Below are 12,577 nucleotides of genomic sequence, written 5' to 3'. Positions count from 1 at the left end.
AAAAGCAATAAATACTACTAGTATGATTAATATTTATATTTATGTAAAATCCATAACAATAAAAACAAACTACCTATTTCTATGGCTATATCTATCCACATGAATATATCCATATATATTCACATAAATTCACAATGGAAGGTCCAGAAGGAAATGCAGTATACTAAGCTGTATAATGGTTACCTCTGAGGAAGGGACTTAGAGACCAAAGGTAAAAGAACATTAGTACCTCTATCTACAAAGTTTTCATATTTTGCAATAATTCACATATTATCTGTGTAACTAAAAATTAAAACACATAATTTTAGAGAAAACTGCCTACACCAGTCCACGGGTTTGGCTTTCGGAAGCCCTGGTGCGGGTTACTGCCGAAATCCATCGTTTATTCCGGTGTGGGTTAACCTGCTTAACGTGTTAAACGTCCTACTCAGAAAACCGATTTTTAAACTGTTCTAAGATCTGTTCGGAAGAAGTGTGGGTCTAATTACTGGAGAAAATATTTTATTTTTAGTAGCCGATACGTTCTAAAATAGTTTTATAGGGATGAAGTAAAACATATATCAAACAAACAGAAATTAAGTGTACTTGCATCTAAATGCATTAAAATAGCTTTCTGGAAGGCCCCAATCACAACTGGGTAGCGTGGCCGAGCGGTCTAAGGCGCTGGATTAAGGCTCCAGTCTCTTCGGGGGCGTGGGTTCGAATCCCACCGCTGCCAGAGTGAGCTTTTTGCCCCTTGCTACCTCCTCGCCAGCTGTTTTGCTACTGCGTCAGCGCCCCCTGCTGCCAGGCCAGGGCTGGCCGCCCGTATGAATGGAGCGGCGGAGGGGGCGGGTCCGCGCGCGCCGGGGCGGGGCATTGTGGGTAAAAGGAAGCGCTTGGGCCCGCCCCTCTCGCTCCCCCCACGTGTCCGCCCGAGTTTCTCCACCGGCAACATGGCCGCTGCCTGAGAGGAGAGTCTGGCCACTGCCGCTTCTGCAGCCCGCGGGTACCTGGGCCGTTGCTGCGCCCGCGTGCGGGCCCCGCGGAGAGGTGAGTGCCGTCTTCGCAGTACCCACCCGGGCTGGAGCCGGGCCGTACTCACGGGGTGGGCTTGGGCGGGGCTGCTGAGTAGGCCGGGAGGCCCGCGCCGCGCGGTGCCCAGGGGCCGGGGGCCTCTTAGGACTCCCGCGGGAAGGACGGGCAGCCTGCCCCAGGAGACCCGGGCCGGCCACAGGCTCCGACCTCGCCTCGCCCTGGCAGTCGGTGACGCCAAGGCCGAGGCTACCGGCGGTGACTCAGGGTCCCGCCGCCTTGCCCCACCCGGCTCAGGCCGGCCTCCTGTGGGAGCACCTGTCCGAAGGCAGCCGGTGTCCTGCCGGCGTGGCGGCTCGTGGCAGTGGCTGTGTGGTGGGCGTGAGAAGGGGGCCTGACCACCCCCGAGGGAGGCGAAACCCATTGGACAGTGTGGCGCGGGGAAGGCGGCCCGCCCCGATGGGCAGGGGCAGGGTGTCCGGGGCCCCCTCCTCGCCGCCGAACCGGATCAGCTCGAGTCCGGCTAGGCCTGGAATTCTCCATTCATTTATTCCAGCCACCCTTCAGTGCTAATTGAGAGCCAGCGACGTGCGGCCGATGGGGCCGGCCCTGAAGATTTGATCAGACGAGGTGTCAGTAAGCACGTCAAGTAAACCAGTAAATAAAAAAGGCCGTTTTGTTGTGTTAGCTTTAGAATCATTGGAGGGCAGAAAAAGGAGATCTTAAAGCAGTTGTCACGGTTTTCTTCATCTGTGAATTGGGGGTAAGAGGATTCCCCCGCCTCCTAGGGCTGTGATGAGAGCTAAATATAGGGTAAGACGGGAGAAGCGCCAGGTTGTAGTGTTTGTTTCGTGGCTCTGTCTCCTGCCCTTCTATATTGGAAGAAAACATTGTGCCGAGTAAGTAACAAACCTTCCCAGGGATTACGTTTCTACTCTTCTTAATCTTCACAGTCTTCTGAGGTCGGTACCTTTGTTAATACCCATTTTGGGGGTGAAAATAGTGAAGATCAAACGATGCTAGACGGGGTAGAGGTACCAGAGGGCAGACCTGGGATTTGAACCTGTGGAGTTTCACTCCAGAGTCCAGGCTTTTACCCACTACACCATCCTGCCTTCCACTAAAGGAACTCGCAGCATAGTCGTTAAGAATGAGAATAAGGCTATTTGACATCAGCTAGACCCAGGTTTGTGGCTTAGCTCTGCCTTTCTCTGGCACTGTGACCTTGGGTAAGTTACTCTCTGAACTTGAGTTTCCTCTTTTGTTAATTGGGGATGGTCAATACATCCTTACTTAGAGAGCTATTGAACAGATTACATGAGGATGAATATATTAAGTCCTTAGAGAAGGGAGGGTCTTATGAGTTAAGAATTAATTCTTCTTGCCTCTAGGCCACCTCTCTCCTTGCATTGAGGTGGAAACTGAAGTGACTCCAAAAGGGGAGATGCCTTGTTGAAGGGGCACACAGCCAATAAGAATCCAGACTTTGAGACTGTTTACCCTGGGCCCCTTACCCCTTAATTCAGTTTTGTGTTGTCTCCCTCCTTCCAGTAGCTGGAGACTGTTTTTCTGTTGGCCTCTGTTTTTCTGATTGGCCTACAGGTTAGACTCCTGCGTGACCCAGCTGTGGCCTTCAGGCATCTTCTCTGCTCTGGGACCTCCCTTAGATTTTACCTTGTCCCCTTTCCTTTGTTGAACAGTCCCCTGGTGGGGATGTTTTCTGTGCCCAGTGCTCGGAGCTGCTGCCATAGAGTATCTTTGTGGTCACAGGAAACCCTCTTGAAGTCAAGGTGGTCACTGCTGCCTTGAGGTGGTGGCCTGGAAGTGCAGACCACGCCCCTGTCCTCAAGTGTCCAGGAGGCCCGAACTGTAAGGCCACCAGTCTCTGGATGGGGCTGAATTAGGATCACTGGGTAAAGGGTCTGTCACTGCCTGATCTCATGCACTCATTTACTCAGTCTTTGTACTATATTAAGTGTTTACTTCACTGTTCTAGATATTGGGAGAACAGCATGAATTTTTAAAAAGATAATAATGCCCGTATCAACTCCACAAAGTAAATTAAATCATGTCTTTTATGGTTGAAGCACAGAGGGTGCTCATGGAGCATACATTCTAGTGCAGAAGACAGACAACACATAAGCAAATAGACCAACTAGGTAATTCCAAGTTATGGTAAGAACCATGAAAGAAAGAAAACAGGGATTTGGTAGTGACTGGAACGGTGAGGGGTGGGGGCCTTTAAGGTGAATGGTCAGGGAAACTTGTCTGTTCCTGGAGGGGGTGGGATGGGTGATAGCTAGTGAAAAGGAGCCAGCCTTTTTTGAAAAGACCTGAGGAAAATAGATGATGTGCCAAGTTCCTGAGACTGGCTGGGGCTTCGCTTGTTGGAAGCCCAGCAAGATCATATGGGACCTTGGGGCCATGGAAAGGAATTTGGATTTTATCCTATGTGACAGTTGAAGAGTTTTGAATGGGGGAATGATAACTTTCCTTCCAAGGAGCAAGGGTCTTTGAATTTCATGGCTGCAGTCACCATTTGTGGTGATTTTGGAGCCCAAGAAAAGAAAATCTCACTGCTTCCACTTTTTCACCTTGTATTTGCCAGGAAGTGTTGGGACAAGATGCTGTGATCTGTTTTTGAATATTGAGTTTTAAGCCAACTTTTTCACTCTTTCACCCTCATAAAGAAAGAAGGTCGTTAGTTCCTTTTCACTTTCTGCCATTAGAGTGGTATCATCTGCATATCTGAAGCTGAACTATTTCTGCCTGCAGTCTTGATTCCAGCTTGTGATTCATCCAGCCTGGTATTTTGTATGATGTACTCTGCATAGAAGTTAAATAAACAGAGTGACAATATACAGCCTTGACGTACTCCTTTCCCAGTTTTGAACGAGTCAGTTGTTCCTTTTGAGGTTCTAACTGTTGCTTCTTGTTCTGCATACAGGCTTTTCAGGAGACAGGTAAGGTGGTCTGGTATTTCCGTCACTAAGAATTTTCCACAGTTTGTTGCGATCCACACAATCAAAGGCTTTAGCATAGTTAATAAACCAGTAGTAGATGTTTTTCCGGAATTCCCTTGCTTTCTCTATTATCCAACGAATGTTGGCAATTTGACCTCTCATTGCTGTCCTGGGGGTACCACAAGGGACACACTAGATGAAAATCTCTGCCTTCGTCTAGTTTACCACTGAGTGGCAGTGGGGGTGGATGGTAAACACGAAGCTGCAAACTGTCACCTGGTGATACGTGCTGTGGAGAAGGAACTGGCTGGGGGGGTATTGTGGTTTTAACTGGGTGGGTAGGGAAAGCCTCAGCCATGAGGCAGAGTCTAAGCAAAAACTTGAAAGAGGTGAAGGAGGGCACTGTGGGGTTATGGGGGCCAGGGGAGCAGTGACAGAGACCCAGAGAGGGGTTGGGGAAGAGGGGGAGGCCTGTGGAAGATGAGGTCTGAAAGGAAGAGGGTCGGGGAGGGGTTGTTTAGGGCCTCGCGTGGGATGGAAACGATGTTGGCTTTTATTTCTGGTGATATGGGGAGACTGTTAAGGGGGAGGAGTGATGTGATCGCTAGCTGTGGGTTCAAGGTGGAAGCAGGGAGGCCAGTTAGGAGGCTGCTGCTCTAAGGTGGGCAGGAGCTGGAGGTGGCTGGCAGTGGGAGTGCCCAGATGCTTGGCATACTTTGAAGGTGGAGCTTACAGGATTTGCTGGTGTGGGATGAGAGGAGGAGGAACATCGAGGATGATGCCAGTGCTTCGGCCTGAGCCTTGTTAGTGTCTGGAATGTGTATCTGGAATAAACATGACTTTGCATGGTGGCTAGGACAGGGCCTAGATGCCATTGAATCCCGTGGTGAGAGTATGTATGCTCTTTCAAATATTAAACCATTCCAGTGTTAAGTAGATTAGACAGAAATTGAGCTGGTTTGATCCCTGGGTTGGCAAGATCCTCTGGAGAAGGAAATGACAACCCACTCCAGTACTATTGCCTGGAAAAATCCCATGGACAGAGGAGCCTGGTAGGCTGCAGTCCATGGGGTCACAAAGAGTTGGACACGACTGAGCGACTTCACTTTTACCAAAAGAAAGAGGTCTGGGAAAGGCTGAGATCAGAGGCTGCCCAGGTGCCTTATTTATTTATTTTGGTCTACCCTAGGTCTTTGTTGCTGCCTGCGGGCTTTGTCTAGTTGTGGCTACTAGAAGCCGCTTTCTGGTTGCAGTGCCCAGGCGAGGCCTCTCTTGCAGAGCACCAGCTCTAGGGTATGTCGGCTTCGGTGTCGGGCTCAGTAGGTGTGGTGTGCGGGCTCAGTTGCCTCTTGGCACGTGGGACCTTAGTACCCAGAACAGGGATGGAACCCATGTCCCCTGCCTTAGCAGGCAGTTTCCTAACCACTGGACCACCAGAAAAGTCTGCCTAGATGCCTTTTAAAACTGAGCATATCCTTCCTTTAGGAATATGAAGGTGAATTATAGTCAGACCTCCATGTTCCTGGATTCAGCTAACCTCAGAAACTACATTTGCCTTGCCCCTGGCAACTATTTACATAATATTTGCATTGTATTTATGACTTCTTACATAACATTTACATTGAATTAGGTAGTATAAGTAACCTAGAGGTGATTTAGAGCTTCCCTGGTGGCCCAGCTGATAAAGAATGCATTGGCCAGGCAGGAGACCTGGGTTCAGTCCCTGGATTGGGAAGATCCCCTGGAGGAGGGCACGGCAACCCACTCCTATATTCCTGCCTGGAGAATCCCCATAGACAGAGGAGCCTGGTGGGCTACAGTCCATGGGGTCTCAGAGTCGGACACGACTGAGGGAGTAAGCACAGAGATGATTTAAAGTTAAGATATGCTTAGGTTATATCCAGGTGCTGTGCCGTCTTCTGTAAGATGTTCCCCTGTATTCCCCCCCACCCCAGCCCCCACCCTTTCCCCAGCTGATATTGAGGGACACTGCACTCACCCTCCACCACGGAGACCTGCCTTCTCTCCTCCAGGTACCTGAAGTGCTTCCTGTTGCCTGGAGTCCCTCTTCCCCTCTGCTCTCCTGGCTTGTCCAAATCCTTCTGTCCTTCAAGACCCACCCCAAACTCCCTTTCCCTCCCCCGAACTCCCCAAACTATAACTGAGACCTGAAGTTGGGTGGTGTTGATGTCGTCTTGGTCCTCTTGCTTCCTGTGTGGCTTTGGTAAAACACAAAATAGTGTCTGAGTTCCAGTCTCTTTGTGATTAAACGGGGACAGGTGAGAGAAGAGTGTGTATGTGAAGAGGGTCAATTTTAGACATACACACGCACACACAGAAAATCACAGAAAGGAGGTCATCTCACTTGGGGGTGGGTTTAAAGTCAGCTTGAAAATCAGCTATCAGAGACGGAGTCGCCCTGGGATCCAGGCCTTGGGACTGTCTGCTCTTCCTGCTGCACAGCAGGCTCTCCTCTAAAGGTTCCCCACGGCACCCGATTACTTTCCAAGTGTTTTCTTGGTGGCCGTGGAGCAGCCAGCCACCATCGTCCGCCTGGTGGTGAATTCTTCTTTGTCAGTGGTCAGAAAACCCCTGAGGCTAGTCATTTGCCCTTTCCTGTGGGTGTAACTCACAGGTGATGTCTTGGGTCCACCCGTTCGTACCCACTGCTTCGCGGTTTCTGCCTGCTTTTTTTTGTTGTTGTTGTTGTTACTTTTTATTGTTTTGATTGATGGGGTATATCAGCAAAAATGATGTGGGCTGTCCACTTTTGACTCCATGAGAGATATAGGAATAAGATCTGTTTCTGATTGCCTCAGGCTTCTTCCTCCCAGAGCAGGACTGGTTACAGAATGGGTGTCCAGGTGTGTTGGTTGAATGACTGACAGGCCTTTTGCTCTCCTTGCAGATCAAGTCCAAGGACCACGTGGCTGGCTCCCCCCTAGTATGGCCAATGAAGAGGATGACCCAGTCGTACAGGAGGTAACTGCCGGGGCGGGGTCCCTTGCATCCATCCTCAGGCCAGCCAAGGACCTGTTGGCTTCCTCTCTACCTGGGACCCTCTTCCACGTACCTGCCTGGCTGACCCCCTCACTTCCTTTAGGTGTCTGATCCAGCATCACCTTGTCAGAGAGGATTCCCTGACCAGCCTGCTTCACGTCACGTTCTCGTGCACGCCCTCCCTAGCCCCTTACTTTGCCCATGCCTTGCCTTTGGGCACAGCACTTCTCAGCCCCTACACATAAGTCTTCTTCTGCTAGAGTGTAAGCCTCTTCAGGGCAGGGATTTTGTTCTGTTCACCACTGTGTCTGCAAAGCCAAGTTCAGTGCCTGGCAACTGATACTCAACTGATACTGTTGAATGCATGGGCTTACCCAGATTCGGTCCTTTAGCAGATGTTTGCTGAATCCATTGTGTGCTGGGGGCTATGACAGCAGTGAGCCAGGTAGTGCTCCCTCCCGTGGGAAGCTTAGGGTCTATAAGACTGGTAAGGAAGGGGTGGTTCCAGAGTCTGCCCAGACTGAGACACATCCTAGAGCCACTGGGCCTTTGCACATGCTGTTTCCTCCACATGTGCCTCCCCGTGCCTGATGAACCTTCTCTCATCCTTAAGGCCTGGAGATGGGAGAGGCCATGGTTCATAGGAAGAGCTAGGAAGCAGGAAGGGAAACTAGGTGTGGCAGGGGCAGTGAGGGTTGAAAAGAAAGTAGGGCCAGCCAGACCACCGTAAGACAGGCCCACCCAGGACAGGAGGTGGAGGGCACAGGGAGGAGGCCCTCCCCTGCCCCTTCCTCATCAGAAGAGCATTTCCTTGGTCCCTCTAGCATGCATCTGATCTGGGCACCCTCAGGGAATACATTCTTATTGGGGTATAGAGACCTGGGTGGAGGACATACCCAGGTTGGAGATGTGGTTCCCTTTGTTTTTAGCATCAGTTGAGCTATTTCTTCTTCCCCCAGACTGCCTCAGGGCCACTAGCCCTGAAATCTGAGGAGCAAGCATGTGCCCAGGCAGGTTGGGCATTGAGTTCTGCCTCCCGGTTAAGTCTTCTTCTCTTGTTCCCAGATCGACGTGTACTTGGCCAAAAGTCTGGCAGAGAAGCTCTATCTGTTTCAGGTAATTATGAAACATAAAGGTAAGAGGGGAGACACAGTAAGTGATAGATAAGGAACAACGTGAAACCTCCAGTTGCTTAGAATTCTTGGCACAGAGGGTTTGGTTTCATGGATGGGCCAGTAGTAGTCTCTAATTTCAAAGATGGGAAAACCAAGACAGCCCTAAGAGAACAGTGTATTGGATGAAGCTTGGGCCCTGGGGACAGCCTGCTCGGTTGTGAGTCCTTGGGAAAGTTCCTTAAAAAAAATGTCTGTGCCTCAGTTTCTTCAGTTGTATGGTGGTGATAAATAATACCTGCCTGATAGGGTCCTCATGGGAATCAAGTGTGTCCTTATTAAAGTGCTTACACTGCTGCCTGGTACAACATTAGCACCACGAATGATGGCTGCCGCTGTAGTTGAGACTCCAGGGCCGCATCAGCCAACCCCTCCCCTCTTTGCTGGGCTGGTAGTTTTTTATTTGCTTGTGCCAGGTCTTAGTTGGGGAATGGGGATCTAGTTCCCAGACCAGGGATCGAACCCTGGGCCCCCTGTACTGGAAATGTAGAGTCTTAACCGCTGGACTGCCAGGGAAGTCCCTGGGCCAATAGTTTAATCCTGGTCACTCCTCCTTGTAACCCTAGACTGTCTGCAGGAATCATTCAGGGCACTTGATATATGTTAACTCATCTCATCCCACAGTAGCCTGTAGTGGTTATTATTACTGTAATTTAATAACAGCTTTCCTGAGATCTGATTCACACCCATGCAGTTCCCCCATTTGAGTGTAAATGCAGTGAATTTTAGTCTGTTCACAGAGTTGTACCACCACACCAGTCTATTTTAGGAAGTGTTTGTTGTCCCATCCTCCCAGTCCTAGGCAACCATTAACCTATTTTCTGTCTATAGATTTGCCTTTTCTGGACATTTCATATAGATGGAGTCATGTAATATGTGGCCTTTGTGCCTGGCTCCTTTGTTTAGCAAGATATTTTCAAGATTCTCTCTTGTTATAATGTGTATGAGTACCTCATTTCTTTTTATGGATGAACATCCTCCGTTGTATGGACATGTATACCACATTTTATCTCTCCATGCATCAGCTGATGAGTATCTGGGTTGTCGTGTTTTGGCTATCATGCATAATGCTGCTGTGAACATTCCTGTCCCAGGTGTTTGTGTAGAGAAGTTTTCATTTGTCTTGAAATTGCTGGGACCTGTGGAAGCTATCTTTAATATTTTGAGGAAATTTATATTCCCAGCCATAAGATTATTAAGTATTGGGTTGGTCAAAAAATTCGTTTGGGTTTTCCCCATAAGGTCTATGAAAAAACCCAAACGAACTTTTTGGCCAACCCAATATTTTCATCCACGTGTTGCATGTGAGAAAAAGGCCCAGGGAGGCTAGGAACTCGAACAAGGGGCCTGGGACAGGGCGGCAGCTCCCCCCTGGCACGTGCCGATGTGCTGGGAAGAGACCTGGGGTTGGGCCCGTGGGGCTGGAGGCTGTTATTCGGGGCCTTCTGTTCTTGCTTCCTCGACTGAGTGCAGAGTGATGGACCCGGTGGTAACAGTTCATGGTGCGCCAGCCCCGTGCTGGGTCTTGGCTTCATTTGCCTCATTCCCTGTTCCTAGTGGTCCTGGGAGGCAAGGAGCTTGCCTGAGCACACGAGGAGCAAGTGGCAGACTGAGGAGTCTGATTCCGGATCCGCTCCCTTCCCTACCACCCTTCCCAGCGGTCAGGAGGTCACAGGGCTGCCCTGGATTTTCGCAGACCATGGGCCCTCCTGGGCTGTCTTGGGCGAGTCTGTCCCAGCTCCAGGCCCAGTCCAGACCAGTTGTACTGCAGGCTGCTCCTGGACCTGAGCTCCAGCCCAGGAAGCAGGGAGGAGTCACTCTATTGCTATTTAAGAGAGCTTTTAGGGAACAGCCATCTCCCTGGGCTAGAATATAACTAACTGATCTCAGATGGCCTCCGAAGGAGCGTTTACTTTACGCAGTGCCACGCCTCTGCCAGGCTCCTTCTGGAGGCTGTTGTGCTTCTCACAGTGTTGGCCACAGTCTTTTGAGAATGAGTCCAAACCGTGACTCATCCGTCCCCCAAGTGGTGTACGTACAACACGGGAGAAAGAAAGGAAAAGTGGGTCTGTGAGGAAGGAAGTTAGCACGGCCTTCTTTGTTCAGGGCAAAAGAAGCGATTTGAGAGCAGTACACTCGTGTGATGCAAAATAACTTCATACGTGCTGACACGGGGGCCCAGAGAGGCCTCTCTGAGCAGGTCAGTTGGCAGACCAGCTCCCTTCCAACTTTATGGAAAAGCCCACACATCAGCCTGCAGCCTATAAGGAATCTACCTGCAACACAGGAGACCCGGGTTCGATTCCAGAGTTAGGAAGATCCCCTGGTGAAGGAAATGGCAACCCGCTCCAGTATTCTTGCCTGGAGAATCCCATGACAGGAGCCTAGCAGGCTGCCATCCACGGGGTCGTTGGACATGACTTAGCGACTAACTCACCACCACCGCCGCCCATCAGCAGAAGGGAGAGAGAATGGGATAGTGATTCCTGTAGATCTGTTGACTGGGAGAAAAGCACAATCTAACAGTTGAATGAGAATTATATTTGGTTCAGCAGATGTACTGAAGAGGAAAGCCCAGAGATAGCCTCTCAGCCCTGCAGAACTATTTTGAAGAGATAAGGGAGGAGAGGGTAGATAGGAGTTTTTGCAAACGAACAGCTTCTCTGTGTGGGGGAAGTGGGAACAGCCTGCGCTCTTTGAGATTGCTCCTTTGTTATGCGCCTTAACTGTCAGGTACCCTGGTTTTTCCTTCCTGAATGCCCTTAGGGTGCCCTGTAGGTGGAGTGGCTGCAGGGACAGAGGGTTTGAAGGCCACAGCATCCTTTGTGGCAGTTGCTTCTGCAGCGAGCAGTTTTTGTTTTCCCTTTTTGCTTCCTGTGGTCTCATTTTACGTGTCCTTCTCCACCTGGGTGGCCTGTGAATGAGCAGTTAAGACTGTGGACCCTTACTCTTGACTCCCATGGCATTATGCTGGGTTCCTAGGGGCCATAGGCCATGCCTGCTGGGGCCTGTTGGGGTTCCTAATGCTTGGGCGTGTCCCTCGGATGTGTGAAAGTGGCTTTTTGGAAGGAGGCTAGCTAGAGCCAGTGAGATGGGATTCAGGAGACCAGCGGGGGCCTCCAGTCTGGGGCGGGAGTGGAGAGTAGCTATTGATTCTTGGCGAGCGCCTCTAGAGCCCAGCTCTGGGCAGGGTGGACTGACGGCTCCATTCCCTTCCCCAGTACCCAGTGCGTCCAGCCTCGATGACGTATGATGACATTCCGCACCTCTCAGCCAAGATCAAGCCCAAGCAGCAGAAGGTGGGATTGGCCTCCTGGGCGGAGGTGGAGGGACGGGAGAGGTGATAGAGTGGGAGCTGAAAGAAACCCACAGGAGTGATTGGAGAGTAAAGAAGAAAACCAGCAACTTGCAGGGCCTTGAGAGCTGCAGAAGGAAACTTCCAGAAAGAAAGGAGGTGGGCAGCTCCAGAGAGGCCAGGCAGGAGGAAGGCCTGAGTTGAATTAGAACACGGGATGGGGTGGACTCAAGGTCACAGGACAGGGCCAGTGTGAAGAGGGCCCGGTATGGGGAATCTCAAGACTCTCAGCGCTGGGGTGACAGGGGCCAGGAGACCGGCCTGTCCTCAGGCAGCTACAGCTCTAAGCTCTGTTGTCATGTAAAAAGCTACACCAGCATTGCCAATTCTGCTGACATTTGAAAGGAAGTTGGAAATAAGGAAAAGAGAAAAGCTCTTGATTTTTAAATGTGGGTACCTAATGTAGACTTTGGGGAGTGGAATGTGGCGGCAAGCAAAACTACATGAACCCCTTCCAAAAAAAGCACTCAGGCCCTTCTCTTGGAATTTGGGTCTGTAGCCTTTGTGTGGACTGAAGTCCAGGGGCCTTCGGGGAGGGATGGTGTCAGTCCTGCTTCTGGCAGAGACTGAGGTTAGGAGATGGGTGTGGTGGGTTGGGGGATCCCCTGAGCGCTGTGCCTCGGGGTCCCCATAGCTGGTGGGGGTGCTTGGTGCCTCCAGGTAGAGCTTGAGATGGCCATCGACACGCTGAATCCCAACTATTGCCGCAGCAAAGGGGAGCAGATTGCGCTGAATGTGGATGGGGCCTGCGCTGACGAGACCAACACGTATTCCTCGTGAGTGCCCTGGGCCCTAAGGGTGCCGAGCTTCGCTTTCTTCAAATATGAGCCTTCCACGGCCCTCAGCGACAGCGAGGCCCTGTGCCCCACAGCTGGGCTCCCCACCAGCGGCTCATCTCTGCATGACTGGGCCTGGCATGGGCTCATCCCCAGGGAAATAGTCTTCCCTCCTGAGATGGCTCCTCTGACCAAGTTCTAACTGGGCCGAGAGGAAAGCTGGCCCCTTGATGGGAGAGGGAGCTCCCATCCACTGTGTGTCTCTTGGGCCACAGTTGAGTTTCCTCATCCCAGCGC

General features: G+C 51.0%; 1 protein-coding gene and 1 non-coding gene across 2 annotated transcripts in view; both read left to right on the top strand.

Annotated features, from left to right (window-relative positions):
• The first annotated feature begins 636 nt into the window (after window positions 1-636).
• On the top strand, window positions 637-718 carry TRNAL-AAG (transfer RNA leucine (anticodon AAG)). The gene has a single exon. It is a non-coding gene; the product is annotated as a tRNA-Leu (tRNA).
• Window positions 719-923: 205 nt separating this feature from the next.
• POLR3E (RNA polymerase III subunit E) overlaps window positions 924-12,577 on the top strand; it is a 31,021-nt gene continuing 19,367 nt past the window's right edge. Inside the window, exons 1-5 of the mRNA XM_068967248.1 lie at window positions 924-1,032; window positions 6,886-6,959; window positions 8,043-8,093; window positions 11,371-11,448; window positions 12,165-12,280. Of these exons, the coding sequence (XP_068823349.1) occupies window positions 6,924-6,959; window positions 8,043-8,093; window positions 11,371-11,448; window positions 12,165-12,280 (281 nt within the window). The 5' untranslated portion in view covers window positions 924-1,032; window positions 6,886-6,923. The remainder of the gene's footprint in view (window positions 1,033-6,885; window positions 6,960-8,042; window positions 8,094-11,370; window positions 11,449-12,164; window positions 12,281-12,577) is intronic.

Source organism: Capricornis sumatraensis, chromosome 3 (assembly GCF_032405125.1).
Source record: "Capricornis sumatraensis isolate serow.1 chromosome 3, serow.2, whole genome shotgun sequence".
Classification (NCBI taxonomy): Eukaryota; Metazoa; Chordata; class Mammalia; order Artiodactyla; family Bovidae; genus Capricornis; species Capricornis sumatraensis.
Note: the sequence above shows the minus strand (reverse complement) of the source record. Positions and strands in the feature narration are given on the sequence as shown.